The 26689-nt window shown below is 38.8% G+C and overlaps 1 protein-coding gene across 2 annotated transcripts in view; it reads left to right on the top strand.

The window, feature by feature from the left end:
* The window catches only part of CSMD1 (CUB and Sushi multiple domains 1), a 2059737-nt gene that overhangs the window by 975659 nt on the left and 1057389 nt on the right, over positions 1-26689 (top strand). For both annotated transcript variants that reach the window (XM_078069893.1, XM_078069894.1), the window contains exon 5: positions 17876-18083. In XM_078069893.1, the coding sequence (XP_077926019.1) occupies positions 17876-18083 (208 nt within the window). The remainder of the gene's footprint in view (positions 1-17875; positions 18084-26689) is intronic.

Consider the following 26689-nt stretch of genomic DNA (forward strand, 5'->3'; position numbering starts at 1 on the left):
CATATGCTAAGCACCTTGCAAAGTCCAGCACATAAAGAAGGTGAACGAACAGAGCCGACGGAGCATCACACAGGCACTGCGGTGCCACCTGGGAACGGATCTCGCTCGCCAATCGTGTGCTGTATCTTTTATTTTCTCTCTCTGGTCCAAATTTCCTTCTCTGTATAATAGTACCTATTTCATACATCTCTCATAAAGATTAAGTGAGATGATCCAGGTAAAGTGCTTAGCCAAGAAACTGACATAGTGAAATTCTATAAATTTTAACTATTATAATTACTGCTCCTATCCCATCTGCCTTCCAGTCTTAAAAGCAGCGTCAGATTTTGGAACTACGTGAATGAAGCCCAGTGGCAAATAATCTGAAAATAAATTCATGTAACCTACAGGATCTCAAGGCTTGTAGCTCTTAGAAGATTTTTATGCATCATTGATACTCTTTGGGATGGAAAAAATAAAAACTGGCAGGCTGATTTAAGGAGAGAAATTGAATGAAGGGGGAGACTCAGACGGAGGGGAGATGGAGTGCCTCCTGAAGGGTTAGTCCATGTAGGAACAGGTCATTCTATTTTACGGGTCACTGTTGAAATGCATTGGTAAGACAGAAATTAAATAGACAACATGTACTTGGATACACAAATGCATATACATGGCATGACAGTGTAGAAAATATAGACTTAGCAATATTTCAGATGTAGATTCTTTCTAGAGTCCTTTTTTCTTAAGGGAATCATCGATCAAACTCAAAGCATCTGAATAGGTAGCAAGTGCAGTAACATTTGTTATCAAATGATGACAATTTAAGTGACCAAACTGAAATTTCTAAGTTTGTTTTTTTTTTTTAAAGATTTTATTTTTTGACAGAGAGAGACAGTGAGAGAGGGAACACAAGCAGGGGGAGTGGGAGAGGGAGAAGCAGGCTTCCCGCAGAGCAGGGAGCCCGATGCGGGGCTTGATCCCAGGACCCTGGGATCATGACCTGAACGAAAGCAGACTCTTAATGACTGAGCCACCCAGGCGCCCCTTAAATTGTCAAGTTTTAAGAAAAATTTGTAATACTAATAGTGAAACGTCTAGCAATGACCAGAGAGCAAGCCCTGTTTACGTGCCTTACATATATTCTTATATTTAATTTTCAAAATAACCATTCAAGTTCCATGTTTCCATTGGCCCTGTTTCTAACAGAGTCTCGGGCACCAAGGCGTGAAGTAACCTTTCTGAGGTCACCTAGTAGCAGGTGGAAGAGGCAGAATCCGAACCTGGGCATTTCATGTCATTTGTCCCTGCACTGCCCTGCCCATTCCCTTCTAATTTACAAGAGAAATAAAAGTCTTTAAAATAATCTAAGTTTTAGATTGGAAATAAACATTTGAGTTTGAATTAGACATTCACTTTTCTTGAGAACTCTGTGCTTGAGCCTGGCCTGAAAAACCTGGGAAGGGGCAGGGGGAATATGGCTTGTGTGGAGATGTGCTATTAGGATCAGCTGGTGACTCGGTTTCCCCTAGAGAGATGAAAGTGGGGAGGGGGGGGTGTTCAGTGTCCTCCTCTTTCTCCACCTGCTTCTACACGCAGCACAGGAAGATGTCTCCCAGCCCCACAGGCCATTCAGAGGTTGTGTGCCCAGAAAGGAGAAAAACAAAGGCAGTCAGATGCCAGGAGGGGAAAGTGATGCTGGGCTCAGTATCCTCTGTGGAGGTGCCAATGGTTTAAGCCAGTCACCAGACTGCCTCCTGGAAGTGACTAACCATGGGTTGCAAATGAAAAACTTTGTGCAAGCTTAGCTCAAGAGAACCTTAAGCCCGTAGAGAGCAGTTTAGCCATAAGGCCTTTCTCATATTTTATTTTAAAGGCTAAATATGATTTGCGAGAGCTATGTCTTTGTAGAGTAAATCAACCTTGGAGAGAACAAAGCAGATAATGCTCTGTTTTCTCAGTCAAATGGCCTTCCTGCTCTGGAGAAGGGCTTTCTTTGGATTAAGTTGGTGCAAACCTCTTTTCTTCTTTCTTCCTTGCAGCTTTAGATTCTTCACTAAACCCCATCCCTCAACTGTCCTCCCAGGAATCCCCCACCCTTGAGCAGAAAGGCAAGACTTGGCAGATGGTGCCAGGTAGTGGGTTCGGTATGGTGGCAAGGAGGAGGTGGTCTGGTTCCAAGCAGAGTCATCTTGGGAGGCAGTTGAGGCAATATACAAAAATATTTGAGAGGTAGTTGGCCAATAATTATTCCTTCTTTATTTTCTGTTTCCAACCAATGGAGTATTTTAAGGTAACTCTGAGATACCCAAGAAGGAAAGTCATGGAGAAGTAGAGAGAGCATGGCTAAATATTTTATTTAGATCAAATCTCCATGGCAGGTGTCGTATTATAAACTTTACACACACTATTTTATATCATTCAAAATTTTGAGGTTAATATTTATAGTTTGTGATGAGGAATTGAATTCCCTGACATGCAAGTAATCTTACCCAAGGATACAAAGACAGTTGGTGCTATAGCCAGTTCTCACTTTGTGCTTTTTACGTTTACTGCAGACTGCTGCCTCCTTCTTTGGGGAACTTGAAGGGGAGGTTGTTAGCTTTTGTTTTGTTGAGAAGCATGATCTGTAAACCATCAAAAATAATAGCAAATGGATCATTATTGGAAGCTAAGCTTCCATAAAGCTCTAACCTTGTTTCTGTCTAAACACATGCATTTAAGATAAATATTCACCTAAATGTGTCAAAACACATTGTCAGTATTATGTGATGACTTTAAAGAATACAGGATGTGACAGTTGTTATGCCTCTTTTTTTTAAGAGTTGACTGATTTTATGCATTTTGGGGCAGTTGCATTTTCCTTAGAAGGATGAATGATCATTAGCAAGCCAAGATACCATGATTTTTAAAGAACCAAGAGTGGTTTGAGGAATACCTTTAATAAAACAGGCTCAATAATGCATGCTTGTGGTTCGCGTGGAGCTGTCACAATCTGCAAATTTCTTTAATTGATAACCCTTACATAACGTGACTGGAAATGACAATATGTCACTTGCCAGTGCTTTATGAAATGTCACTCGAGATTTTTTAATTGCAGATATTCCACTGCTAGTGATGATGGGGGGAGAGAGAGGCTGGGGAAGATGTAGCTGGAGGGGAGGAGGAGAGAGATAAGTCATGCTTTTTATGGGAGCCTATAAATTCTGTGATATTTAAAACACAGCTGTGTTTTTATCAGTTATGTTACAGAAATAACATAAAATGAATCCTAAATGATCTGTCATGTCAGGACCACGCATTATGAAGTAAGATTGAGTGGGACAATCTTCATATAAGAAACCTGGCTCTAGATTAAGTTTGAATGGCTTTAGACAATTTTGTTTTAAGTACTTTTCTTGCACACTGTTCAATAAACCACTCTAATGTAAGTCTTACCAAATAGGGGGAAAAAAGAGGTATTGAAAATATATGTCAACATTATATTATTGTAAATTTGGTTTACATGTTTTGCATTTCAGTCTTCATTGGGCTTTCTGCTAAGTGCCTTTTTTTTTTTTACATTATCTCATTAAATACAATCTTGTAACAACTTTAAAGCATAATCACAAGTGCCTGTAAACCAATTATTTTTCAATTTTGTGGATTAATTTGTAGTATTTTTCTGTGATTTTATTCCAGGTAACACATTCAGTTGTAGAACTGAATATGACTAGTGCAAATATAAATATATTCGCATTCATTGTGATAGGTAGTAATGGACTTGCTTAATAGGAAAGACTTGATCACTCAAGATCCCGCTTTGTCATGTATTAGCTGGGACATCTTGGACAAGCTCTTTGCTTGTAAAACTCCTGGTTCTGAATCTGTTAAATTAGACTAATACTTTTAATCTCACAGGACTGGTAAGGATTACATAAGATGCTCAAAGTGCTCAATACCAATAATTGTTATTATTATTGCAAAGATTATCATTGAAGAGCTAAGATGGAGGGAGAACAGGGACCAAAGGAGACTAACTCAAGCTCTGAAAATCTCTCAGAGTTTAAAGTCACAGAGCATATTACATTTATTGTTTTTCTTTTTCAACATTAGGGTTATATCATAAACTTTTCAGTTTCAATTGATAGCATTTTATTCTCAATATCCTCAAAATTATACAAATTAATAGTTATTTCTCTCCCCGTAATTGAACATAATGAGTGTTTCCAATGTTTACTGTAGCACATAATGCTATAATTAGTGTCTCTGTACATATAGCATTTCTTTTGTTCTGTTTAATGCTTTCCTAAGGATAGAATTCTAGGAATGATGTTTATGCATTGCACACTTGCTGAACAAATTTCCACGCTACAAGGAGTTTCCCCACGATTACTCTCAGTTTCGATGTTAGTATTTACTTTTAATTTGCTGAGAATTTAGTAGCATCAAAATGATGCCCCAAAGTTGCCTTAATTGTCTTTTGATTTCCAATAGAACATGCCTATTTATTATTTGTGTTCATTCATTCTTTAATGAAACACTTGGTTATAAAGGACCTACAAATTTTCAGATACACTTATCAGGTCAGTAAACTTTTCCTATCAAGGGCCAGATAGTAAATATTTTATGTCTTTCAAGCCCTATCGTCTCCATATCAGCTATTGTAGTCAATCATTATATAGAAACGTTTCCATAGATATTACCTAAACAAATAGGCATGGCTGTGTTCCAATAAAGCTTTATTTATAAAAACAGGGATACAAATGTGGCCCACAAGCTGTAGTTTATGTACTACATAAAGCTGTGGCTACAAAATGAACAAAACAAGAAAAACCCCAGCTGTCATGGAAATAATATTTTTCCTTGGGGATAGATAACATAGATACATAAGGAGATGAGTAAAAACAAATACATCACATATCTAATAGTAATAACTGTTCAAAGATGTTCTCACTAAGTGACATTTGACCAAGAACTGTAGTAATCAGCTGCTTGGTTTGCCCAGGGTTGTCCCAGTTTTAGCACCTAAAGTCCTATATCCTGGGAAACCTCTGTCTTTGGCAAAACCAAAATCACTTGGACCCCTCATGGAGGTGAGAGAGTAAACCCTAAGGGAATATCAAGAGTGGTCCAGATCAAAGAAATAGCTAGGGCTTTGGTCCTGAGACTAGCACATACAGCGAGAGAAAGAGGGATATCATAGCATCCAGTATGGCTGGAACAGACTGGACAATGGTGTGCCTGGTAGGAAAGGAGGTCAAAGAAAAGGCAGGAGGAGAAACGTCCTGGAGGGTCCTATGGTCCATAACATGGACACTAGCTTCTATTGTGAACAATATGAAAAGGCATTAGAAATTTTGGAGAAGTTACATCATCTCATTTAGAATTTGAGAGGATTACTTGGCTGCTCTTTTGAGAAGAGAATCTATGGTGGGAAGGACAAAATCAGAGAACTTGTTAGGAAGCCATCACAATATTCAAAGTGAGAGAAGATGTTATTTTGAGAGGTGATAGTGGCAGGGCATGCTGCGAGATGCAGTTGGATTGAGAACAGTTTGAAGAAAGGGCCAGTAGGGTTCTATGACACTGTACTCATGGGATGTGAAAGAAAGAAAAGAGTCATGGATGATGCCAAGGCATTTTTACTGAGCCAGTGGGAGAGTGGAGTTGCTATCTATTGAAATGGAGAAGACACTGAAAGTTCAGATTTGGAAAGGGAAGGATCAGGAGTATGACTTGGGGGTAAGTCTGGAGTGCTGTTTAGACATCCATATGGATGCATCATGTAGGCAGTTGGATACATAACACTGAATTCAGGAGAGAGATCTGGAATCGAACCACAAATTTGAGAACTGTCAGCATACAGATGGAATTTAAATCCATGCAGCTGAGCCTAGATGAGACCAATAAGGGAATGAATATAGGCAGGGAGGAACAAGGTTTAACGATGGAACCTTGGGCATCGTGCTAAGGATTGGAGGGTGACAGGAAATAAGGTAGGGCTGACTATAAACGGCCGATAAGGTCAGAGCAAGCCTGAGAAGAGTAGTTCCTAAAACTCCTAGTGAATAAATGTGTGTACACATTGCACCAGTGCCATTTTTATTGTAGCAGATACGTAAGATGTAATCAACGGTACAAAATGGGAGAAGGGATCACTCTACTGTTTTTGCAAACTTCTGTGAATTTGCAATTATTTCAAAGTTTAAAAAAATAGTTTTAAAAACCTAGTGAAAAAAAAAAAAAACACACATATTTCAAGGAAGAGGAAATGGATAACTGTCCAGTGTTGTTGAGGGCTTATGTGACATGAGAACTGACTGCAGGATTTATTGATGTTGCTCCTTGAGAAGAACCGCTGCAGTGGGCCAGGAAAGACAAAATCATGACTCAAGTGGGTTCAAGAGAGGATGGGAACAAATTAAAGATTGCAATAATAGACTTTTTTTTTTTTTTAATGTGTTCCTGGGAAAGGGATTTTTTTGTTTGTTTGTTTTTCAAATTAGTACTAGAGGTGCATGTGCAATCTGGAGGTAGATGTGAACTCGAGGTGTAGTTACTTTAAAAAAATTGGGGTAAATTATAACATGTTTGTATGCTGAGGACAATTCTCCAATTAAAAAAAAAAAAAGGAAAATGATCATTTTGAGAGAGGAGAAAGTGGTGAAGCCTGGGCTTAGGAACTTGATCAGGGATGAAAGCAAGAACACAAACAGGTGTTAACCCTAGGTAGGAATCTTTCTGGTGTATACAGGATATTTTATGAGCAGAAGTACAAAGAAGGGATCAAATAGGGTATTCATAGATTATAAAATTTCTTTAGATTTTTTTTTATTTTTAGGAAACAGAAAACAAAATCACTATATAAGGGTAAGAATATGGCAGGGCATGTTGGCAGGTTAAGGATGAAGGGACTATGAAATGGCCATCCCTCAAAAGGAAGACTAAAACCTGATGGAAATGAAGTAAGAATGCCATCTTTAAAGGCCAGTGTGGATTTGACCATCGATGTAAAGTTAGACCCATCTGAGTATTTCTGGTTTTGCTTTTTCTCCAGCCAGATTTAACTCTATGTGAATAAATGTGGATTTGGCCCAAATTTGAATCTAAGGTATTGACAATGGACTTACTGCAAGGGCAAGGGAGTGATTTAAATAATGGCCGTGAAATCTAAGGATGGCAAGGTGAGACACGAGGACATGAAGGAATAAGAGTGGGAAGTGGCAAGATCAAGGAACTCTAAGGTCCTATGGAGCCAAAGAATCGTTGAAGTCAAGGTGTTCGGGAAAATGGGGGTCTGATCACAGGACACTTCAAATGCAGCTCTGGAAAATCATCAGGTATCATGGTGAAAAGATGAAAGACTAGGTTGGGGACAAAGTACTGGTTTGGAGCTGGCGTTGGGAGAGGGGGTGAGTGAACTGAGAAGCCAGTCTTCAGAGGACTGTCTAGCATTGATATGGAAATCAAGAATTAGACCAAGCATGGAGTTGGAGAAAATGACAGTGTTCCAGGGATAAAAATCTTCAAAGAATAATGGAGATGCCCTGGGGATTTTGTAGATGATTAGAGGAAGAAGGTGTTGGATTCTGGGGACCAGAGACTCAAAGCTGAGGCAATTTAGGGAGAAAAAAACAAAGGATCTGGAAAGAGTAATGAGATGTACATAGGTGGCGATGTTGTCCAGCTCCAGGGCCAGCAGTACTTGGGCTGTGGAAGCAAATGCTGACCATGTGGGAGGCCTTCATGATGCACCATCTCAGAAGACATCAGGGTTTCCATTACATAAAGAGGGGTTGCCTCAGAATGGTTGAGATGTAGGAACTCTTACTGATAGTTGACCTTGAGTTTCACAGGACCTAGTGGAAGGGTCAGGAACTTGGGAGTGTTAGGAGGACAGACAGATGCATAGATCTTTGAGGGGTTGTGGAGTTGTGGGGTGATGAGGAGACCGTTGCTTCTTCCGGTGAGCATAGACATATACAAAGATAAAGGATTTAAAAGGATAATCTCCTGATGGTCTCAGATATAACATAAGTGGTGCTGTCTATAAAAACATTACAAGTAGATTTGGGGCCGTCCTCCATTCCAGGCCCTAGAACAGCAGAAGGCAGGGAAGGTAGTTGCTTTTGGACTTTCAGCTCTTTGTGACTCTCTCTCCCTCTGGACTACTCCTTCCCCCTGGGATAATCAGCAAGTGGACTTGGGAAGTACAGTCTTACCCAAAGCAGCATAACTTTTAAAACTTACAAGAAAATGCTCAAAAATAATTTAATGAACCATCATTGACTGATTGCTGTATGCCAAGTGGGAGGATAGAGTAATAGCTATTTTTATTTTTATAGCATTGTGCTAGCAGTTTACAGCTAATAATGCATTTAACCCTCACATCAGCACTGTGAATCAATGAGTATCAATGGAGAGATAGCATTATCCTCTCCATTACAGGTACGTAAACTGAGGCACAGAGAAGAACTTTCACACAAAAGCCAGTGGGAGAACTCAGTTCAGACCCAGACCTCCTGACTTCAGGGTTCTAATCGGCACTGGTGTCTACACAGCCTGAGGCAGAGTACGTTAGAGAGCATCTCCTAGTATTAGAAATTGAACATTATGCATGCATTTGTGTGTGTATTCCTTTTTTTCTTTCCTGGATAATTGTCCATTCAATCTTAAAATTGAGAAGAGACTACCCAGCTGGTAGTATACCCCACATTTTATAAATTTAATATTGTAACTCCGGAATTTACTGAAGCAGTCTTACAAATGCTTGGTAAACACATCCGTGGTCCTGTGGTTTGGATACATCCTACTCTAATGATTTATCCATTGTTAAACTTTTAGGTGGTTTCCATTTTTCTTTATGATAAATATGGCAAAGTATGTCTCTAAATAATGTTTTATTCCGTATTTTGAATTATGCCCTTAAGATATATTCCTAGCAACATTTATACCCAGCAAGGCATATAATAATTTTAGAGTTTAGAATGAAACTTTGTGGAAGTTTGGAAATTCCTCAGGGGAAAGAGTGCCCTCTGATTTCTGCTTACAGTCAGATTTATTTTCCACACTTCCAGAAATCAGTAGATTCAAACATATCTTTTATTAAAAACCTTATCTTCTTCTTGGATTAAGTTGATGGCATTCAAACTCCTTTGAGCTGTAGAAGCCTCTTTTCAAATGCAAGATTTTGTGAACTCTCAATATAGGAAATTGATTTAAAGAAATAATTGCTCTGATTGAAATTTGTCATGGGAGCCAAAGCCCATTTTCTGGACTCTGTTTTGCTACTTGCAACCTTTACATGGACGTCCTCGGAGCACAATTTGTAAACTAATGAAGTGACTCAGCAATGATACTCATTATTTCGTTGAAAAAAATATTTGTGGTATGCTCATTTTTACGGTCAGGTATGCACCTGGCACTTTAGAACCTGACTTCATTTTCTTTCTGAATAATGGACTAAAAAGAAAGAAAGAAAAGAAAAAAAGAGAGACAGGAGACAATGGGAATATAAATAGCATTTACTAAAGCAGATCCCCCAGTTTTCAGCTTCCAAATAAATCCCTCTGGTATAGCAAAATTAATATTAAAGTAACATTTTGATGTATTTTATTCATATTAATATCCATGGAGCTTACATTATATTAATCTCAGTATATTATTTAAATATTGGCCAGAATAATTTAGTTTATCGTAACGGTTACTTACCTGTTTTAGTACATTTTCCTTTGTGTGGGTGGTTTCTAAGTTTACATCAGATGGCTAACTATGGGACTTGAAATAATTTTTCCAGGTGCCAGGAACCTTGCTCCCAGTCTCCTTAATGCTTTGCTTTGATTTATTTGCTTTCTCTGCCTGCCCTGACTTTCTCTCTTCTTGAAATTTCCCCCACTGCTCTGCTGAGCACAAAACCAACATTCCTGGTCTTGCGGCTTAGCTACTTGCTGTAAACAAACAAAGCAAAATAAACGTACCAACCAAACCTCTCATGGATTGCTACAGTGATAAAACTTTCTTGGCAATTAATTTTTGTCTGAAATCTCTCTGCTCAGAGGCTTGCTTTTTCAGTTTTTTGGGACGGTTATTTAAACCTTATACTTCAAAAAGCCACCTATTTCTATAACTGAGCATACTTTCTATCGCTAGTTTTAGAAATGGTGCCACTTGGATGCCACACGTAGCCCCAGAAATACATTTTGTTGGAGCCCCATCACACTAAATATAACTGGATGTTGGCACATGGTAACTTCTATAGTTCTGGGATCATCACTCAGTGAGAGGGAATGGAGTTCACGGAGTTTCAGGCTGCCTTCTAGGAACAGGGACACTAGTCCAAAGACAAGCTGATAAAGCCTACGGGCCGATGCTCTGCGCTTAGCAAAGTGCTAAGAAGTGAACCAGAGCAGGATGAGGAGCCAGGGAGTGACCAGAGTGGGTGCCGGTTTACCTTCAGTGGTCGGAGAAGGTGGGCCCGGGAAGGGGAGCCCTGTCTCAGGCAGGGTGAGAAGAGCCAAAGCTCTGCAGCACAAACGCCGGGCTCTGCCCCGGGGGGCAGCCTGGTTAGAACAGAGTGAGGCAAGGGAGGGGCCCGGGAGGGGTGCATGCAGATGGGGCGGGCACCGGGAACTGGGAGGCGCTGGGCCAGATGACTCGGAGCCCTGATGTGATTCTGAGTGGTCATAGAAGTGTAATGGTTCCGAGAAGAAAATTTTAAAATTCACGTTAAATTTTTAAAAAATCCATTTGGCTGATTCGAGTGGAACAGATCACAGAGAAAGGATGGAGGCAAGGAGATGGGTTAGTTCTGAGTACTGTTGCGTGTGTGTGCATGTGAGTGTGTGTGTGTCCCTGTGTGCATGTGTGTAAATGGTAATAAGAGATAAATCCAAAAGTCTGTGGCTGTAAGTTTTTTTCTAAATCTAGTTAGTGACATCTAATTTTGAGACTCCTACATGTAATTTTCAAATAAAGCACTCATATTTAGCATTTTATTTATGAATAATTAGAGATAAAATATTAGTGTTTAATTACTTTTTTTTGCATCGTTACTAGTTCTTATATGATGGGTGAAGCCTCCTTGTGAAAACGTCAGAAATTACAGACTTATGTATTTGAAAAAATATAATTCGTCATATAAAAGAATGTAAGTTACATCTGCCACACACATACTTTTCATCAAAATACTAATCATCAGGTTAAAGATACGTTAAATCAAGGACCATGAATCTATTATACCGTTAGTGATTATGTTGGTTTTCCTAGAGATAAAATATTTTAGTTTAGAAAATTATTCCTAATTAAGTTTATTTACTTAGGCTTATTCTTTGTGAGAAAAATCTGTGTGTTGTGTATCAAAAATGAGACCATTTTCAAATACTATTGTACCTACTCTAATTCTTTTAAATTATTTTATATAAGCAGATTAGTTAAGGGAGAATGCCATGTGTATTTCCCCTGCATTTTAATGCATTTAAGTAAACCACATACTAATTGATTATTAATTTTGACTCAAGGAAAGAATACTACATAGCATTTTAATGGCTTTAATTCGTCCTATTTAATTTCTCCTCTTCTATATAGTACTACTGAAAAGACCTGGAAAAAAGCACTAATTAAATTCATCTAAGTAAATGGTTCTCAACTAGGGACAATTTTGTCCCCCAAAGAACATTTGGCAATCTCTGCAGATATTTTTCGTCAACACAATTGGGGATATTTCTGGCACTGAGTGGGCAGAGACTAGGATGCTTACCAAGTGTGCCACAATGCATGGGACATCCTCTCTGAACAAAGAATTACATTGCCCAGAATGTCAACAGTGGTTAGATTGAGAAGCCATGATGCAGTGTTCTCTCTTAATGATAATTTAAGAATGGAAATTGCTTTCTCCCGCTTACTATTAATGATAGGAGATACCTTTAATAATGAGATACAGGCATCTCCTCGAAAAGCAGAGTCTTCATTCATGTTTATTTCCCGAGGAAATTCCTGCAGATGCATTATGAGTGAATATTTTGTAATGGTGGACATCTCAGATTTTCATATGTTTCCCTTGGAAATTGGTGATGTAATTAAACATTAGGACAGGGATATATGGTACTCACAGTTTCTTGGAGCCATTCAACTGAGAGAACGTCTTTGAAACTGAACTAACAGTGTGGCTACAGCTGCTGCATTTCTCTCCTGTTACAAAGGACAACAAAACGAAATCAACAAGCAGGTATTGAGCTACAGTAGAATCTGTGTCCTAAGGCTCTGAGACAAACTGAGGCAACTCATTGTCTTAGCACAATGGGAAGACCATAGATAAATGGCCACTTCACACTCAGGCTTTATCAAGATAACAGCAGTTTCTCTAGGAAAGTCCAATTTCCTTTCATATAATTTTGGGGCATGTTTTAGTAGCATATAGTAGGATACAGAGGTAAGTATAATATGGTACATGATTTTAAGATTTAGTTTGAGACTTTGAGGATCATAAAGAGATTTATTGTGAGGAATGTGCTGATGCCCTTGTGGAGACTACGTCCAGCGCAAGTTCCAGGAGAGTGTGTGGTGTAAGTTCAGCCGGAAGCCAAGCCCGAAGCTTCAGACCATGGATGTCTCGGCCTCAAGACAGGCAAGCAGAGAGCCTGTTCTCTCTTCCTTGGCCTTTTGTTCTGTTCAGGCCTTTAATACGTAAGGTGAGGTCCACCCACACTGGGTAGAGCAATCTGCTTTACTCTCTCTGCAAATTCAGATGTTAATCTCTTCTGAAAGCTCTCCTACAGATCTCCCCAGAGTAAAGTCCAGCTGAATATCTGGGCTCCCTGTGGCCCAGTCCCATTGAACAGAAAATTCGCCATCACACCTATATTTTCCTGGCCCATGTCCCTTGAGTGCAGAGACTCTGAGGTCCAGACTGAGGTGCAGCCAATTTAATTGGGAAGCGATTCAGGAAGCAGAGAGAGGTAGTAGGAAGTGAGGCAGGAAAGTGATTTAAAAAAAAAAATTATAAAGATTTATTTATTTTAGAGCATGAGTGCATGAGTGGGGGGGAAGGGCTAGGGGGGAGGGAAAGAGAGAATCCCAAGCAGACCCCCCAGTAGCCAGGAGCCAGACTTCAGCTGATCTCATGACCCTGAGATCATGACCTGAGCCAGAACAAAGAGTGGGATGCTTAACTGACTGAGCCACCCAGGTGCCCCAGAAAGTGATGTTAAAGTACTGACGCATACACACCTTAATACTGGTCAATTTGTTTGCTTTTATGCAAGGCAGAACTTATACTTCTCTTAATGTTTTGCAATAACATTTATAAAGATTAATTTTAATGCTACTCGGCTGATCTTGTTGATACTTCATGACTTTCTTAACATTTTCCAGATGTGGGTTTTTCATGAACAACCAGAATCTTTTATTTTATTATTATGTTATGTTAATCACCATACATTACATCATTAGTTTTTGATGTAGTGTTCCATGATTCATTGTTTGTGCATAACACCCAGTGCTCCATGCAGAACGTGCCCTCTTTAATACCCATCACCAGGCTAACCCATCCTCCCACCCCCCTCCCCTCTAGAACCCTCAGTTTGTTTCTCAGAGTCCATCATCTCTCATGGTTTGTCTCCCCCTCTGATTTCCCCCTTTCATTCTTTTCTTCCTGCTATCATCATCTTCTTCTTCTTCTTCTCCTCCTCCTCCTCCTTCTTCTTCTTCTTTTTTTTTTTTTTAACATATATTGTGTTGTTTGTTTCAGAGGTACAGATCTGTGATTCAACAGTCTTACACAATTCACAGCGCTCACCATAGCACATACCCTCCCCAGTGTCTATCACCCAGCCACCCCATCCCTCCCACCCCCCACCACTCCAGCAACCCTCAGTTTGTTTCCTGAGATTAAGAATCCCTCATATCAGTGAGATCATATGATACATGTCTTTCTCTGATTGACTTATTTCGCTCAGCAAAACATCCTCCAGTTCCATCCACGAGAATCTTACTTTTGACAACTGAAATAGGAATAGCAACAATAATTTTCTCATACATATTGAAAGGATTCAATAAATGGTCCAGATAAAAGGCTCAGTACAAAATATCATGTACCTAAAGTGTACCCAATAAATACAAGACCCCGAATTGAGTAACATGCCAAAGGTATGAACATCCTATATGTTATCCCTCATGTATATTATAAAATTGCCCCAAAATTTCATGTCAATATACAGGAGCAAAGAATGATGTCAGTTTTACCCTTAGCTATTTTCCTTTTTTAAAAAATGTATTTTTAACTAATTATTTCACCATTGTTTTAATTTTAGGGTCTGATAGCGAGAGGTTAAACCTTTGCCTGTGTTTAGAATTTCTTTCTGAAATTCATTCTTGCTTAAATTGTCATTTACAATCTTTTTTTATCAATCTTTGTGTATTGTTCTTAAAAATGTGAGTAGAATAAAGTATAGATGGCACCCTTTGTTACATTGCAAATATTTTTCATTGTCTTGTTTTTTATTTTGAATTTTATTTTTATAGATTTATTTTGAAAATAATTTCTTTATATAGGTAGTTTCATTTATTGTAATGTTTCTTTTGTTTTAATAATATACTTTCTGTTTAGTTAATACATTATTTGGTAATACAGTGTATTCTGCTAATTTACCTATTATTTTATACATTCAAACATTTTAATTAATGCAATTAATATATATTTTCTATTAGGCTGTTTCTAAATGATTTTTCAAATTTCTCTTTTCCTAGTCACTTTGTTAATACACTCCTCTCCCATCACTGATGATGATCATTTTATCATATCCTGAATCGTCCTATGTATTTGGGTCCTCATAACACCCTGTATTATGAGGAGAGAGGTTCCCATTCCTACTTAGCAAAGTCTTTATCATTAAGTGATATTTTAGAAGAAGACAATTTAATATCTTTTGCAGTCATACTGGAAGTTCACAACTAATATGATTTCCAAAATTAATGAGTTAAGATTAAATAAATTTTCCAAGGCCAAATGTGCTTTGGAAGATGTTTACTCAGTTGTTTTATCTATGTAATTATTCTACTGATATTTTTATAAATCTAAGAATAAAACAGTGTCTTTTTAAAAATATTTGCCAATCTAATATAGTAGTTATGTTACCCTTCCTTAAATGCTTTTATGTGTACAGATGAGTAAAATGTTACAGTTTAGAAAAAAATTCTCATACAAAAACAGGAAAGAAAATAAAGTGTTAAAATATTCTATTGGAGAAATACTTGAGGCACCATTGCAATTGCTTTTAAATATCCCTCCACACACAAATAACACACACAAATATTTTTACCATACTCTGTACTAAAGGCAGTTTTCTGTGGTTTAAGTTTTTTATCCAGTGAGTGGCATAAAGTACTTTTTGTTTTATGTGCTTAATTCTGAATTCTCCAAGATTTCAATGAGATTATCTAAACAGCATTTTGTAACATTTTAGGTGAAATGTTGCATTAAGAAATCATAATACATCCTGCATGTATTTAGCCTGACATAATTTTAACTGTCATACATTTTTAAATATCCTATGGCCATTAAAATGTCTATCAGAGAAAACACAATGGTGATTGCAGGTTTAGGATAAATAAATAAATATATATATATATATATATATATATATATATATATATATATGTATGTATATATTTTTTTCTTTCTGCCAATTTCTTTTTTTTCTCTTTATTTCCATTTTCTATTCTTTGTCTTCCTCATATCATCTCCTGTTTACAGCAAAGTTGCCATAAAATTGTACCACTTGTCCACTCCCATAATGGGCCCGGCAGTCCTCTGGGATTAGTGAGTGTGGTCCTCACTCATCAGCCCCTTGCAGTCTGGTCCTCCATGCTCTGCTCAAGCCATCACCTGAAGTCCTAGGAAAATCTATAGACTTCCTGTCTAAGCTTTGAGGCTCATTGCATCAAAAATGAGATGTAGAAGGGACAGTGGGGGTTCTTCACTTCCCCACTGTCATGTTACATGGGAAAGGGATGCATTCCTGAGAGGGAAGCTCATGTGACTGGGACTTATATCAGCTGGTGGGCACCAACACAGCTCCATCAGCTGTTGAGATATTAAAATATCCCCGTGGCAGTTCATGTACAACCACTTCCTGGAGTCCCTGGAGCAACCATGTCACCCCAGCTTCATAGGCACTTTGTACAGGTCGTCAGACTTTCCAGCAGGCAAACAACTAGAGGGATAGAGGCATAGAGAGAGGCCCCAGAGCCGGGCTGCAGAGCCACTGCTCACGCCCGTTGTCCCTGGTTGGCGCCGGCCTGTGCGTGCTCTTGACGGACAGGTGCAAAATCACCCCTGTCTGGGGAAGGTTGCCAATGTACTTTCCCAGAAGAAACCGGCATGCTTCTTTCTATTCACTCTCATTCTATATTTCTGTTATGTTATACATATAAACACACCTGTTTGAATGCCTTTTAAATCATAAACAGTGCTTCAGTGCTTAGGATACCATTTCAAAAATCCAGTATGATTTGATATAAGTTTTTCCTCCCTCTATCACTTTGGAAGGGGGGCTGTTCACCACCGAGTTGAATTACAAAGCATTTATGCAATCTCGACTGTTGTAATTAAAGTAATGCCTTTCATTTCATCAGCCAGTCATAGCACTGGATTTGATAACCTTTAAATCCACTCATTTACAATATTTTATCTTTTTTATATGAGTGCTATAATGATTTTGCATTATATTGGGGTGACTTTTGCAGCATATGATACAATTAGAGAAATAAAACCAATGTATTAAATAGAATTACACTATGTGTATTAATGCTCATACATGTATATATGTTATGTATGAAAAGCCATATTACTATAGAGGTGTCAGTATAGGTAAGTGAATAATATGTTTGCATTCTCAGTGGTTTTATTAGTAGCCAATGTAAATATCTGCCCCCCTTGATCTTGTGCAGTCACAGAAGTTGCTAAAGGCAAACTCCCCCAACTTGGTGACAGGGTGACTTCCTACATCCCTCCTATTGCAGCACCAATACCCATAAATGTTAAATATGCTCTTAGGGTAGAAATTATCTGATGGGAAAAAAGGAAGGAGGGGAGGAAAGAAAGAAGGATACCCATAGACAGGTTTTAAAAGAAGTATTTTACAAATACTTATTTACCCTGTGTTACAGTTTCCTATGTACATAGCATTTTGTAATAGAGGATATAAATTCAATAACATGTATATTTTACCCTATGGAAAACCTTACAAGATCTGTTTCTCCTCAAACCAACATTTTAATGTTAATTTATATCTTAAATGCATTTTGTCATCCCTGACCTTTTACTTGTCACTTTCCAAGTTATTCCACTTTTTTTCATGCAACTGTTTCCTACTCAGAAGGTTTTTATGAATTGATGTGTCTGTGTTATCATATTAGTCAAGAACTTACCTGAAATTCAGAACCAAATACACATTCCAAACTCTATAGGAAAATAAAAAATAAGGTGATGACTACTTTTAAGAGCACTGTATTTTCAAAGCCAGGTACCAGTGAATTAATAAAAGATTGCTACACACTTTTAAATCTCAAGATGTTTCTGAACTATCTCCATCTTGTAAGAGTCAGAGAAAATCTTTGAAAATTGTTAAGCTGTCTGTGAACGTCAGGTGTATGGCAATACACAGTCCAGATATTAGAAAAGCCGCAATTTCTTTCTCTCCTATAGTGAGAATTCAGTTAATAATGCAGTGTAATTATTTAGAATTTTGTAAGTTTTTCCGTAGAACTAAATTAATAAATCAGAAGAAGCCTTTGTCATAGTGAGAGTATCAATTTTGAGTTCAGAAAATACTGGTCACTGATCAAGAGGGATACTCTGTAGATGCACTTGTGTATGAGGCTGTCTGGAAACCTGATTGCCTCTTGTTTCTGCTCCTGCCAGCTGAGGGAGCCTGCGGAGGGACCCTGCGGGGAACCAGCAGCACCATCTCCAGCCCCCACTTCCCCTCGGAGTATGGGAACAATGCCGACTGCACCTGGACCATCCTGGCCGAGCCGGGCGACACCATCGCTTTAGTCTTCACCGACTTTCAACTAGAGGAAGGGTACGATTTCTTAGAGATCAGTGGAACAGAAGCACCATCCATATGGTAAGTTCTGGGCAAGAAATGTGTTTACCCCAGATCCAACAATAGGCTTTATAAGATGGCTTTCTTTGGACATTCATTGGCAAACGTAAGTGTTCTTTTCTTGCTTTGCTATTTTGACCACTAACGAGGTCATTTATATTGTGACTGATTTCAAAGTGTCCAAGGTGTTTTTGTGCTGGTCTTTGGAGCTGGAGAAATTATCAGCACACGGGCACGGGCACTTAACATGCCCTCGTTCTGGACTCTTGTAAAGCAACTCAGAGATGGTAACTAAGCCAGCTAAGTTAGTGTTCGGATTTGTTCTGGAGCTGATTCAGTGTAAGCAGATATTTTTAGGCTGTGGCCATTTGAAAATGTCATGTTACCAATCATGGATCTACTCTGCTGCAGATACACAGGATAGCATGTTAATTTTCCTTCCTGAAGATGCTGTACCTGTGAGGGTCAGAGGCAAACCATAAATAGTGATCCAACATAGATAAAAAATTAGTCGACTGAGGATCACTTCTCTGGTGTGTGTGCTGGTGGAGACAGAAGAAAAGTGGGTCTAATCGGTTACAGTGGATTTCGGTCTATCTCTTGGTCACAAGAGCAGCATTAATTGTGTCTGTAAGTGCAGTCGAAGAGGGAGAATTCAAAGAATAGTTGTTTGAGGACTTTATGTCTCAGATTAAGTTGTTTGTTGTGAATTGAACTGGCTTTGTTTTAATTATTTCACTTCTTAGTGTTTTAAAAACCCTACTAGTTCTCTGCTTCAGATCTTGAATGGTAAGCTAACTTGAATATACATGTATTTAAATTAGGGTGTAATTTAGAGGAGAATATGAAATGAGCGATTGTGAATATTTCAATGGGTTTAAGTTTGCATTTCAGGATAAAGGATAAAGGATAAAAAATATCAACTCTGAAACATGTTATAAAATTAGACCACCTGTTTTAAACCAATTATTGAAATGGAAATTTACTTTCTAAGGCTCAAGACACAAAGCAGAGGTTCATATTAATGGGTAAAATATTTACTTTAGTTATGCTGTGATTATATTAGATGTTACCTCAATTAAGAGAAAAATAGTCACTGCCTGTCTGATCTTTGCTTTACATTTGATTCATCTGAAACAATACTCTTAGACTGAGCAAGTTTACCTGTTTGTTTACTTTGTGCTATGCAATTTTAAACACTCAAGAATTTGTTGGTAGTATCTGACTCATTTTGTGTAACATCAGAGTTAATGGAAACAAGTTGTGAACCTAAACCTGGATGTCCTGAGTTCTCCTCCAAGTTCTGCCATGTTCTGCCTTGTGACCTTGAACAAATCACATAATGGTTTATATAACTTAGGGGAGCTACTAAATCAACTTTTAAGTTCATTCATTAAATATCAATTGAGTGCATATTCTCTGTTAATCACTATAAGAGATTCAGGGATGTAACATTCTAGTTTTAAAATTAATTGTTTTGGTTTTCAGAAATTTATTGCAATATAAAATATGTGGTGAGTGATTCTAAGAAACTATATGATCAATGGAAGAGGTCTTATTTACGAGAGATTCTAGAGATCGTGGGCACGGACCAACCACATTGCTGCTGAGATGTGAGGCTAGGAAAGAGAGGAAAAAAGTGAGGCATCTTTGACCATGATTTTAGAATTCACAGTTGGGACAGCTTTTGCCGAACAGATTTAGTTTATGTAAGAGAGGAAACGTGGAGGTGCAGATGTCCATGTCAAGGTCTGAAATAAAAGTAGGACATGTGAAATCAGAAGGAGACACAACTCTCCAAAAGGGCTTCTGGCCCCTACGAACACATTGCGGCTTACCACTGAAAGGCAAAAGCTCGTTCATTTCATTTGTTTCCATAAAAATGGCAGTAGGAGCTGAAGGATGTTGTATGACTCACTGCTCATTTCTTCTTTGCTTATCCCTATTGATTTCTCTCACACCCTCTTCTCCTCTCTGCCTAATCTCTATCTGTGTGTTCCCCTGGTACTTGTCCCCAGCTACTTCAACATCAGACCCAGAAAAGTGTGTGAGGATGGGGTCACAGGTGAGCTAAAATTGAATTCTGTCTGAAATGTCAAGTGGGGCTACTGATTCTGGTGTAGCCTGGGAACAATTCCTAATCGTTGCCAGAGTGAGCATTGCATGGCGGCCGGGAGATCGGCACACCTTCTTGGTGTCTGGATTCAGGCTAGAAAACATTTTCCAGCTCTCTGAAATATATCTAGGTATTTGCCAGGGCACCAAGATTGATGATCTGTGAACAAACTGGAAAAAAAAAAATGGCAGAGTTTGGGAAAGTTCTTGGTGGGAACTTTGACCCTGTCTGTGTTTCTTCCAGTCTGATAAATGGGGTGGCCCACGGGCTCAACATGCTCTTTCTCTCAGTGGTTATTATTAGAGAGCTGTGTTCATAACTCTATTCATATGATGATTTGGCTTGGCACAAGAGCCCTGGGGGGTACTTGTTAGCATTATCTAGCTTTTATTGATGAAGAAGCTGAGAGCAAAGCTCAGAGAGCACATGGCAGAGCTAGATTTCAAGCTCAAGCCCTCTGACTCCAAATTACATTTCCTTTTCACTCCACTGCAATCCCCACAATAGGACAATGCAGGTCTGGGCTTAATGCTCTGTTGCAAAATTACCTTTTCTCTATTTCAGGACTGTAGGTTGTATCCTAAAGCCTTGAACAGGTTACTACCACCGGGGACAAGAACCAACTGAGAGGCAATTTCACACTCATGCTGCATCAATAGAGAGTCAGGGCAGACAGAGCGTCTTGGGGTGACATTTGGCATTTATCATAATTATAAAAGAACTATCTTGACATGGCCGTGGGAGCACTCTTAAATGGAGCTCTCATCTTTCAATTACTTTTCAGTGGAGGCTGCAGAGGAGTACATGGTTTTCCTACATCACCACTGAAACATACATGAGCACATTTAGAGTACAAAGGAGTCACCTGAAGTACCCTTCTAAGATTTATACAAATGCATAATATGGCTTATCTTAAAAAAAGACTATTATTTTACTATAATTTTGGGCTGTCAGTCTCTGAAATGTTTAATGGTTCAGATTGGCATATTTAAAAGATTTATTATCCCTCCAGTTGAAGGAAGATCCTAAGGACAGTGTAGGTGTGTGTGCCCCCCTCGAGTGCAAGGTCACGAAGCAGAGACAGTCGGTCAGTGCAGAAGCTGGACATGCAGTGCACCAACACACATAATTTTCCAATCATCTGTTTTTAAAAGACATAAAATACCAGCAAGGGCACTCTCAGAAGAAGCTACTTGGAAAATTGTTAAGAACAATAATAGGATTAGCCTTATTTTCATTGAATTTGGAGTGAAATTACCAACTCAGCTATGTTTTATGTAAGGGTTGCCATGACTACTATCGAACAGTCTAAATGTGCTGAATGATGTAATGTGCCCAGATTATCCATATATTAAATGTGGAAGGGCATGGGATTTAAACCTAATTCACTACACACACACACACACACGTATATATGTAAGATAGGGCTGATATATTTATTATTATTATTATTATATTTTATTTTTTACTAGTCAGATTCTAATTTTACACAGGCTGACTTCCTGTCAATATCCTACTTTAACAGAGAGCTGCCATTTCTAATTCTCTTTGCAACATGGTCTAGTAATTATGATTTTTTTTTTTTTTTTGCAATTAAAAACATGGTTAGCACTGAAGCTTGCCAAGTATTCTTTCTTTCTGAAGTGATTTGATGGTGTAGCATATAGCTCCTAACTCTGGAAATATCAAGAAGAAAGAAAATTGGTATTATTTCGGAGTTAACCTACAGTGGTTTCTAAATTAAGACGTGGTGGTTAAAGGGACCAGGAACAGATAGTCTTGATAGGAGACAACTAACGGAGTATTTCCTATCTTTCAAGTTTGCACTCGTATAATGAGAAAAATTTATTCATCCCTGTGTATGACAGGTAGCATGCGTAGGGTAGAGGAGGAAAGAAAAGAAAGAATAGTAAACCCATTTAAGAAGCTTCCCAAAACATGGTGAAAGGCATCTGTTCCCCCAAAATCTTCAATGACCGAGCCTCAGGCCACCAGATTAGAACCCACATGCCTTAGCACGCCGTTCAAGGCTTGACATAGCACGTGCAGCCTGCCCTCCGTCCTGCCACGCCCCACCCCTGCATCCTGCAGTTTGCCTCTCTGAACACATCTCTGTTTCACGTTAGCACATGTTTGCGTCCCTGGCACATGTGCTCAGGTACACGCCTCCTCACGGAAATCCCACACTGACCAATTGAATCGACATTCAGTTAACCTAATGCTTAGGGCACCGTATGGATGGCCTCCCACTTAAAGGAGTCCTACAAGTGGAACAGTCTGTGTGATCTCCTCCCCTGGAAGATGTCCTCGGTGATAAATGCAAGGATGCTCTGGGCTGCTTTGGATTAGACCCGCCTCATTCTATCAATAGAACATCTGTTACTTTATGATTCTTTTAAGGTTTCAGTTCAATTATTCACTAACCAGTATATCTCTACCCCTTTGTCTATCTGATTTGTGCAAGATTACTCTTGAGGGGACCAAAAAAAAAAAAAAAAAAAAGTTTTGTAACTGCACTTTATTTGGTTCCCATTAATGAAGCATAATCTCACTATTAAATCAATCTAATCAGTGACCTGCTGAAGCCAAAACAAAACTTCAAAGAAATTGGAGAAGCTGAGTGAGTTTCAAAGAACCCTTGAAGGGTCAATTAACACCTACAATGTTTATCCAACTTGTCACTTAATTGAGAAGTGACTTGGTGCATATTTAATTTATAATGAGGAAGGATTACAGAGTCGTACACAGAGTGACAGATTCCCTGGAAGGAACCCTTCCACTCCCCTGCCCAAGGTAGAAGAAAAGGAAGGACCCTTCCCCTCTCTCCTTATTTTATTTTTTAACTGTTCATTTTGAAATCATTTTATGGAGAATTTGCAAAGCTGGCTCAGAGATCACTGTATACCTGAGCTCAGCGTCCTCCACTGCGAACATCTTACACAACCGTAGTATAATTAGGGCGACCAAGGAATTCGTACTGGTGCAAGGTATAACTAATGCACAGAACTGATCTGAGTTTCTCCAGCCATCCTACTGGTGTTCTTTTTCTGTTCCTGGAGTCGGTCCAGGGAACTACCTGGCATTTAGGTATGCCTCTTTTGTGTCCTCCAACCTATAGCTGTTTTCCGTTTTTCTTTGTTTCCATGACCTTGGCCTCCTCCATGTCAACAATTCCCTCTGGTCACAGTATTTTGGAAAAGCAGTGGCATCATTCAGGACTGTGGAGACTACTGAGCAAGGCCCCATCATCACCAGCTGAAATAACCGGGTTTCTTTCTCTCATGTTTTCCAGTTTAAAGTTAAATTCAGTAACACTATTCCACAAAGATTTTGTAATATATGCATTTCCGCATTTTTTATGGAAGCAAGCATAAGATAAATAAAAAACAAATATAATGCATATATATGTATACATATGTGAATTTGTGTATTGTGTTTGTGTATACACACACACACACACACACACACACACACACATACATATATTTATAAAATATGATTTTCTTCTTTTCTTGATCCTCTACACACTGGCCAGGAGTCTAAGGACATAATTGACATGATATCATTTTAGTCTTGTTCCTAAACCTTTTTTTTTAATTTATTATTTTTTATTAACATATAATGTATTATTTGTTTCAGAGGTACAGGTCTGTGATTCAAAAATCTTACACAATTCACAGCGCTCACCATAGCACATACCCTCCCCGATGTCTATCACCCAGCCACCCCATCCCTCCCACCCCATCCCCCACTCCAGCAACCCTCAGTTTGTCTAAACCTTTTTTTAATCAAAATATGTTTATAAAAATGTATTCGAGTAATATGTTTTTATAAACAGTACACTAAATGATAACATTCATTGATTATTTGCTCTGTACCAGGCAAGTGCAAACAAAAGCCACTCCTTAGAGATACTACCATCTCCATTTTAGAGATGAGAAAAATCAAACCCAGCAGAGTTCAATATCTTCCTGTACAGCTATTGGGGGGCAGAGTGGGGATTTAAACAGAAAGAGTCCCAAGCCACATTTCCTCCTTTATTTACATATGTCAAGGTGGTACGTCTTTACTGACTTTAAACCAGGAAAATAAAAGCAGTATGCTTATACTCCAATACCAGCGCATCCCCGTGGACCACAAGGGAAGAATGAGGCTACTTCAAGTCCACAGTCAGCCCTGTTACTTTGTGCTGTCGTCACCATGAAATAAGCCTCTGAAGTTTCCTTTTGTGTGTGTGTTATTAACTGTATAGTTAAGTAATAAATAAATCCTAGTGTACTTGCCTGTTATATATACTTTGGGGTATAAATATTATCGTGGATATTATTAAGGCTTCTAACATGGGGCATAAAATGACAGGTCTGAAGTTCTCCTAAAGTTATGGCCTAACAGTGTAAATATTAAGGCTTCTCTGTAAACTTTGACTCCTTTAAATTGCAGGTAGGTGGGGAAAGTAATGGCCAGCTCAGATCATCCCAAGCCTGTGTTACTGCCACCCCAAAACTCAAAAGGGTAATAAAGGAAAATTTATTTGATAACAGCTAATTGTACAAAATGGAGAATTTCTAACTTGATCTATGATATTCTTTTGCCCGTATCATCCAAACGACATTTATCTTTCTTGAGATTGGGGAACTTCCCTCCACAATGCCTATAGTGAAATCTGTTTTCACTCCATTCCTCCCATCGGCATTCAGCTGTCCTGGGACCCTTTATTAGCAAAAGGAGTCGTTGGAAACAATGTTGCTGGCCTACAGGCTGAGCAAAACAGGCAGGCTGTGTTTGCAAAGGTTCCAGTCAGTGTGATTTTTGAAGGCACTGATCCCTTCCCCCTTCCCTGAGATGCCCCGTCTGCAGCCAACACCCAAGGGTCTTGGATGCTGGAATCCACCTCGAGGAGAAAAGCAGGAGGCGCTCTCTGATGGAGCCATAGAAACCTTCTGCCTTATTTTCAGTCTTCCAGCTGTGTGCCCCAGATTCAGTAACAGGCAAATGCACTGGAGGTGAGGGACTCCAAACCCTGCACTCTCCTCCCCTGTGTAACAGATGCATCACGTGCCATCTTACCGCTTCACTGCCCAGAATTAGGTCTGACTTGGCTATTTCTTCACCCATCCGAAATATCATCCTCATAGTGTGTCTTTGGTAACTTTCAGTTTGGCTGACATCAAGATCCAGATTTTCAGAAGCAGAATTGGGTAAAAAATTACCCATTTTAATTAATATTTTGAGTATAGAAAATGTATATAGTTTATTTAATGGTGGTAGTCATGGATAAAAGGCAGTATTCTCTCCTAGGACTGCATGCACAATGACCAGACTAAGAGATAACAAAAGAGAGAAAAATAAAACATTTCTGCTCCCTGAAGCTGGAAGCCATTGGGAAAATGGATCATGGGCCCCGGGAGAGTCCCAGAGTGATGTTTCTATGTCACAGTCAGGGCACATACCAAATTGCAGAACCTGCGACTTTGTCGTAATATGGCTCTCATCATGGGAAATCCCAACTGCTTGACCTCATTTTTTTTTAAATACACTTCCTATTAATTATTTATGTCGAAGGCAATGGGAAAACTTTTCCCCTTTAGAGATTTGCATTCATTTTGCAAAATACAATGTACATGTTTTTTGTAGTCACAGGTCTGTCTTTCTGTATGTGGTCTTTTGTCTAGGAAACCAAAGCAGGGGAATTAAATTAACATTTTTAAATAAATTTGCCTTTTAAAAGCACACTGCCTTTCTTAGGGGCCATTGTGCCCATTCTGTTTCGCTTATTCTCCAATAATCCTTGCAGACTTTCATTTACTAGCCCAACTCAGTCAATTTGTACCTCATGGTGTTCCAATTATACATTTTGATATCTCCGTTTAAAGTTTCTCTCAAAACCCTGAATATCTAATTTTTCTCTTCTTAAAACAGAGTCTGTATAATTTCATGGAGGACTGGTTAGGAGAATAAGGTAATTTTGTGCAATCCAATACTTCTCCAACAAATGTGACCTTTTATTGCTTAGGATTCATCCTACGGGTACCTGCCATGCAAGCCTGATAAGCCCTTTCAATGATCAGTTGCTGGAAATGTTAACATTTCCCATCTTTTGACTTTAATAAATAAAAGCACCCAAGTTATTCTGATTTGAAACCCTTTAGGGAATTATAGTATCAATTCTTTTTTTTTTTTTTTAAGATTTTATTTATTTATTTGACAGAGAGACAGGGAGAGAGGGAACACAAGCAGGGAGTGTGGGAGAGGGAGAAGCAGGCTTCCCACTGAGCAGGGAGCCCGATGCGGGGCTCGATCCCAGGACCCTGAGATCATGACCTGAGCTGAAGGCAGACGCCCAACGACTGAGCCACCCAGCTGCCCCATATCATATCAATTCTTAATAAAGATATACATCTTGGAGGTTTTGATTTTCATACATTGTAAATTGTAGTGTAGCTGGAACAAGAGAAATCTAATGCAATCATTTTATTGTGTGCAAAGGAAAGCTGCATCCTAAAATATCAAG

This window comes from Halichoerus grypus, chromosome 3, assembly GCF_964656455.1.
Source record: "Halichoerus grypus chromosome 3, mHalGry1.hap1.1, whole genome shotgun sequence".
NCBI classification, from domain to species: domain Eukaryota; kingdom Metazoa; phylum Chordata; class Mammalia; order Carnivora; family Phocidae; genus Halichoerus; species Halichoerus grypus.